This window comes from Diadema setosum, chromosome 5 (assembly GCF_964275005.1).
Source record: "Diadema setosum chromosome 5, eeDiaSeto1, whole genome shotgun sequence".
Classification (NCBI taxonomy): domain Eukaryota; kingdom Metazoa; phylum Echinodermata; class Echinoidea; order Diadematoida; family Diadematidae; genus Diadema; species Diadema setosum.
In genome coordinates this window covers 43,123,492-43,130,952 of record NC_092689.1, presented here as the reverse complement: position 1 = coordinate 43,130,952, position 7,461 = coordinate 43,123,492, and the positions used below count along the sequence as shown (strand labels likewise).

Here is a 7,461-nt window from a genome sequence, read left to right as displayed (position 1 = left end):
CAAATGCAAATCATTGTAGATGGGGCCTATGCCGATTATGATGGCAACCGTGATCCTCTATAAACGCATAGTGATCCCTTCATTTAAAGGACGTGCACTAAGTTAACCTGAAGTTGACACAGCCAATAATCAACTGCCTGGCGGAGTTCATTAAGCGACATTTTTGTTTACTTCTCATTAAGAAGTAAGGAGAACGGTACATGTTATTAGGTAGCAGTAACAATCATTATTTTCGTGTGGTAAATAGCTTCACTGTGCATGTTTCCCTTACGTTGGGGCTAATCCTGCAAATATGCAAACTCGTAAAGGCGAATTATTTCTTAGTCTGAGGCTTGTCTAAGCGTTTATTGCTCACAAGCCATTTAACTTAGCGCATGCTTTTTGGTTTCCGCCTTTCTACGCACTGTATTCATTCAGAGATTTATCGGGACTAAATGCAGTACGATGATAAGTGTGTTTGTAAGAGTCCTTTCTAATGATGATGTGTAAATTTGAACTTGAAAAAGTACTTCCGAAATGCGGTTCGTTGAGCGTACACATTGTGTGAGGCAAGCTGCCAATACCGCTCCGCTGCCCGTGTGATGGTAAATGATTGATAGGTACATGGTACATTATGAACTAGATTAAACTACACAGTGCAACGAGGGAGATTGGAACAAAGAAAGAAACCCGTAACAAATCACCATGCAATATTACACGCCATATCTTGTTGGTCCAAGGTTATTAGATTACTTTTTCACACTATCTTTCTCATGTCTGTCATTTTTCATTATTCGCAAATACTTTTAGTCATATCGCACAAAGTTTGTATTGACCACGTGTGATTGATGCTTTGATACACTGTAGTTAAAACGCATTTGAAACTCTTCTTTTTTGGTTATTGTTGGCGAGACCCACCTGTCGTTCTTAACCCCAGCAAACGAAAGATTTAAAGGGATGGTACAGTATTGGTGGAGATGAGAATTGGGCTTTTAACTTTTTGCGAGATACAACCCCCCCCCCCCCCAAACCCCCACTTATCATATAGTACAGAGCATACCATTTTAAGAGGAATTCAAAGTTTATTTGATGAAAATCGGGTTTGGAATAACTGAAACATCCAAAAAACAAAGTAAAACAAAGCGATCGTAATCGCTCTTTTTTGGATATCTCAGCCATTTCAAAACCAATTTTCATCAAATAAACGTTAAATTCCTCATAGAATCTCATGCTCTTTCATATTTCATAAGATGTTTCTCATTATCTCACCAAATAATGTTAGAAACCTGAAATTAGGTCTCGACCAAAACTACACGATCCCTTTAAATTCCCAGCAAAACGATAATTATCTTGTCTAATTTTTCCGACCCGCAAAGTTTTCGGTGCCGTACTAATTTCCATCAACAAGTCTGGTTAAGTCAATATCCGGAGTCAAATACTTGTCAGAAATCCTGATTATTTTACTGAAATAAACCATCATGCTCTCAACTGGGCAATATAAGAGAGCTAAGTGAAAGACAGAGAAACAGAGAAAGACCGACGGGTGTGAATGGCTAGATTAGTGGCATGATAGGAAAAACGATGGAAAGGATAGGAAAATGTCATCTGTCACAATTGAGGGAAAGTAAATTAACGCTGGGCAAGGTGAAACACAATTCAGATCTGCGAACAAAATAAAAATCACAAAGAAAATTTAACTTTTTGTTTACATAACCTAAATATATTGCCGTGAGGATAAAAGAATTAACCTTATGCATTCTGTAGCGATTAACACTAGTTAAACCCTCTGCGAAACATTTAAGGATTTATTAAGCATCTCTCCGCTATTTTTTTTTTTTTTTTTTGTATGAAAAGAAAATGCTGGCGATAGAATATATGCATAATTCTAATTGAATATGCAAATTTATGTACTAAATCTTCAATTATGTGCCAAAGCTGTTTTTATGTGATTATCTATTAATAAATAGAAAAAAAAGTAAAATAGGATATAGAGCTCCATATCAGAAGAGGCGCATGGAAGCTCTGAGCTTGTAAAGCTGCCAATTAAACCTGTCTGAAACCCTCCAAAACATCATTCTCAAACTCAACTGAGGAACTCGGGGATTCAAAAGGAGTGGTCTAACACATTACACTTTGCTGCACTGTATCATTATTGTCGTTTGGTTACGACTAATTATCGTGTACTTAGGATGTCACAAAGGCAGCGATTCAATGTTAATTAGCTAGACTGGATATGCAGGACTTGTCGTGCGGACCGAGCCCCTTGTGTTCGCGACTCGAGACCGTTGCTCCATTTAGCGCCCCTCACTTCAATGGTTTTCATCATGAATATGTAGATACCAGCACAATGCGCGCGCATGTGGAACCCAGGCAAGATGAAAAGGCTGTCTGATTGGGGTTCAAATGCACTGGGTTGTCTGGGAGGGTCCCGTCTGGTGTATTTAAGATGTCTGGTAAACTTTCAACTTCTGTCATTTCCAAATCGAAACTAACCGCGACAACATCATTTCAAAATATACTTGAATACTTGTGACATAGCATTTATGATTTCACTTCTACCGCAATATCATATGTTATATGCGGAAGTTATCGCTTTTATCATCAGAATTCGCTTTATCTGGATTACCTCTCATCGTTGGACGACCCCGGAAGACATCCACGTTCTGCATTCCAGTCAGGTGACACATCGGCCGGACCATCAGGAGCTCCAGAGCACATTCATCACCCGGGAATATCTACTGCCATCGCCAACACTTTCGGAAGGAGATACTTTCTTGGATAATACCAGCGGAATCGACCATGGAATCGCTTCAAGTTTCCATCCTTCGCCGAGCACTCATTGTCTGCTTCATCTCTTCGGCGCATTGCTTCTTCGCACCGTTCTTGCACCTCCCACCGAGGTCGTGGGATGACGACCACCACGGGTCCGCTTCGAGAGCGCGGAGGAACGTCATCACACCCAGCGCCTTGGTTCACTCCAGCTACCATGAGCTCGCCGTTGACCAGCACCACAATTCGTCGTCGATGTTCATGATGGAGCTGTTCGAGTCGCTGCACACGGGCCACAACCTACTGGATCCTTCCCCAGCCGAGTGCCGCGCCATCCAGAGTGCCGATACCGTCCGGAGTTTCCAAGGAAGCATCAAAGGTAAGATTTTATCATTGCTATTGTTATTGTAGTTGTTAATGTTATTATTTTTATCACCATTGTCATTATCGTTACCATTATCGTTATCATTACTGTATTATCATTATTGTTATCAATATTATTGTCATTATTACTATCATGATGATAATGATGAATTTTCCTTCATCTCCGCCCGTGTTACAAATAATTTAGAAGATCCGGTTGGAATAAAAATGTATTTGTCCGTTCGTCGCGCATCAACATGCTACCTGCCAGAATGTCTCTGCAATGTGTGTTTGTGTGATTGTATAATGGAAAACGGGAAAAGCCAGTCTTGCTGTGAGAGATGTTGGCAGTACGATCAGACAATGCACTTGTTTATCTGCATCGCTGAATATAGTATAATTGTATGTGGGGTTTGATTCATCATACATGTTTATTGTCGTATAGAGATCTATGGCAATAATATGTGTGCTTACATCAATTGCCATTAACTTTCATATCCCTTCCGTCAGTACATGATTACATCAAACGATTGTCATCACATGGTTGTATAGTTCTTCATATAACTCGACTTCTCTGTCTTCGTTAAAGGGAACCTGAAAGTTCGACTAGGTGTTGTATGTATGTATGTGTTGGTGGGGGGGGGGGTGGGTGGGCGGACGGAGGGAGAGACCACGATGAGAATTTGTTTGTTCATCGTACTCGGAAGCCATGAATTACTTCAAAGATATCAGAAATTTTGGTAATGTCACATATTAACATTAATTTGTCAGTTAGTTGTGTCGCGCTCTTAACTTGTCATTGGATCATGTGCGTGAAACTCGAGGCCAATTTCTCTTGCTGCGCTGTGTTAGACGTACACGGACTGTAAAGTTTGTTTCCATCATTCGAAAGTAGGTTTCCCGCAACACCTGGTCGAAGCACCCACATTCTTCTCTAAATTGTGTTCTAATTAACTAGTCTGAGCTATTCCGTTACCAGATAATCCTTCGAGCTAAAAAGGACCATTCAGCTAGAAACCATTAACCCATTGGTGCATTTCTTTTGTGCTTGGTGCGAAGAGAGAAAAACCGACCGAAGCGCTTTCCCTTCGGCGTTCGCTTCACGACGCACTGTTATAACTTTCGGTCGCCCATCGTGGCAAGGTCTGGACATTGTATTTCTGTCAGCGGCTTCGGAAACCACAGCGCGTCTTTTGTTATTCCTCTTTTCACGGATGAGACGGGTAGGGTTAAATGAATAGGGGTCTGAATGGGGGTGTAGCAGCAAGAACGCTTTCAACACACACTTCACGTATTGATGCTTTGATCTCGGCACTGGCTGGCGTGATAATAATTCTGTCTGGTCTGAAATGCTGAATTCATTGTTAATTTGTGCAATCAATTTGTTCACAAGGAAAACGTCTGAGCTTTGTCTTATAGTTTAAATGATAAATGGTGCATTTACATACACACATGAAGCTGTTATATTTGTCTGTGAATTTCTTAAGCCTTACCTAACCACTGAACGTTTCTTCTTCTCATTTCAGGTGTAAACTCAACGGTCAAGAACGTTACGAGGTGGATGACGTCATTTCCTACTTTCGACCAGCCGGCAGATGAAGCTATTTACCTCGCCGAGCTTCGTGTCCAACTCAACTCTACCCTAAGCCCGAGACCCGACCGAGGATTCATCATGCAGCTGCACCAGCGTGTCAACGAAACCTGCGACCACTCTGGCGGCGGCCCTTGTTATCGTCTCCTCCATTCCCGAGAGATTCCCGCTCATCACGACGACTTCGACGGCCGCGAGGTGTTTGACATCACCGAACTCGTTCAGCAGTGGGTTGCAAGTGCTGAAGATTCAACCTACCCCGTGGAGTACAACATCGAGATGCGTGTCAAAAGCATTGCCCACAACGACTCCGACGTTGACCACGAGAAGGATGTGCTAAAGGCTCTCCTTGCTGCAGATAACTTAGAAAATGGTGTCACCGACAACATTGATCTCGACTTCGTCGTATCGCCCGTCACCGAGTTCGACTTTTTCGAGGATGTCATTAAGGACGTCACAATGGTTGTGTTTTCTCGCGCCCACACAAAGCCTATTCTTCTCAGAGACTCCACAAATTCGCTGAGGGTTCGTCGCTCTACTGAGGAACAGCGCCGGCGAAAGAAGCAGAAGGACCTCCGAAAACATCAGCGGGAGCAACAACGTCTTCTGCACGAAGAGAAACGGAGACGCGAGCAGGAGATGGCGGGACCCTGCCGACGGGCTGACATGTCTGTCGACTTCGGTCGTATTGGCTGGGACGAGTGGATCATCTACCCAAAGAAGTTCAACGCGTTCAAGTGTATCGGCACCTGTTCGGGCCCGCTCCACAGCGGCGACAACCCCAGCAACCACGCTATCATGCAGGACCTGATTCGACTCCACCAACCGGAAAGGAGAACCCCCGAACCGTGCTGCGTGCCGACCAAACTCCGACCGCTCAGCATGCTCTATTTCGAGGAAGGTTCTGTGCTTGTTCGACACCATGAGGACATGATTGTCGAAGAATGTGGGTGCCGATAACGAGTATCATAATGAAGCAATCGACGACCGCTCAGCATGCTCTATTCTGAGGAAGGCTCTGTGCTAGTTCGACATCATGAAGACATGATCATGGAAGAATGTGGATGCCGACAACTAGTATCACAATGAAGCAATCGACGTTTGTAACCTGAAGACACGCATTTGCAATACACTATTCACAAGTCAGTGGTGCCCGAATGGATCGGACCGGTGTTGACATGGTGGATATTTTAGGTTTTTTATCAAGTTCCAGTGTTTCTCGGCAATAAATGTTGTGACATTTCATATCGTTCCTTTTATTTTGGAAGTTTTGCAGAGCTGTGCCTGATTTAAAGGCATCCTGTGATTTCACAAAAGATATAAATGTTTTGATAATTGACTGACATTATTTTTGCATGCATGCTTGTACACAGCACATGGGGGCATTGTCTGGCATCATGTGAACGTTCAACCATGACTAGGGAAAGTTCTTGCACACCGGCAAAGAAATACACATCAGAGATGACATACGACAATTAACAGAAAACTCGGAAGACAGATTTTGGAATTTGTTTCATGTATTGGTCTTCGAGTGCATCTCAGAATATGACACATTAATTCCCTCGATGTTTTGTCAATTTTTTTGTAAGAAAATTAGACATGTACACAGTACTACAATATGTTTGTAACTGTTTCATACATAATGTATGCATACGATGACCATAGCCTTAGCTATAATACATTTCAAAAAATCTAATTTTGTATTTGTACATTGTGTAAATTACTAGAGAATATGATTATTATTGCAAAAATAAAACATATGAAAATTAAAAAAAAAAACTGTTGTTAGTGTCATTCTTTCTCCTTTGAAATGAAATGTTTGTGGTGATTTTAATTTGAGGACAGGCAAAGAAATGTAAAAGAGAAAAAATTCCATGTGACTTGGAATTCGGGGCAGCTTTTCAAAACATTAAAATGGTCAAAATTCTGACATAAGTACTGCTGACATACGGTATAATGGTTTATGCCTGGGGTTGAGGAGTGTTGCACAAATTACAAGCTTCATTAAGTACCTTATCAATATCAACATCAGATCCCATTTTCAAGCATTGCATCATTTTCAAATGCGTAGTAAATATACTTCCTGTGTTACAAAATTAGTACAAATGCACACAAATCACATCACAACAAAGGAAAAAGGAGGAGAGAGAACTTACACATATACTCCAGGAAATGGAGGAGTGATGTGGGTGGTTGCACTTCATTCAAAATCATGTCTCATTCTTAACCTACATCTAAACACATATATTACTCATTGTCGTACTCATTGTGGTATGAAAATAATATGAGGAAGCAGCCTAAACTTTCAAGGAATGAGCATTTGAAATCCATGAAGTTTTTTGATATTTGATTCTAGTCTGCTATAACAAAATGTAGAATTAGAAAGATTATTCAACTCATAAACTATCGATATTTGTGTGGGTGTGATGGTATGCTGAGGGTCTTGAAGGCATTGTTTACTATTTGCAGAAGAAACAAAAACCCAGATTTAGTGCTTCATAATACAATGTAGTTCTAAAATGTGAGTTAGGGATAGAAACAACCAGTGTAAAAATTTTAATCAGTATAATCAATGTTAAGTATTGTTAAATATACAAAATGTGAAATACAATAGTTATAATGAAAATGTTTCTAGACTAAACCATCTACAGTTATGGTTTAGTGAGAAAAATAGTAATATCTCCTTACATTTTATGCTTTATGGCAAAATTTTTACATGGTAGGATGCTTTGTGATACAACTGACCTAAACATATGCAT

The 7,461-nt window shown here is 40.9% G+C and overlaps 1 protein-coding gene across 1 annotated transcript; it reads left to right on the top strand.

Moving 5' to 3' along the window:
* The first annotated feature begins 2,723 nt into the window (after positions 1 to 2,723).
* LOC140228319 (nodal homolog 3-A-like) lies at positions 2,724 to 5,662 on the top strand. Its single transcript, XM_072308545.1, has 2 exons — positions 2,724 to 3,127; positions 4,638 to 5,662. The coding sequence occupies exons 1-2, from the start codon at positions 2,779 to 2,781 to the stop codon at positions 5,660 to 5,662; spliced, it is 1,374 nt and encodes a 457-aa protein (XP_072164646.1). The 5' UTR covers positions 2,724 to 2,778.
* Positions 5,663 to 7,461: the final 1,799 nt, after the last annotated feature.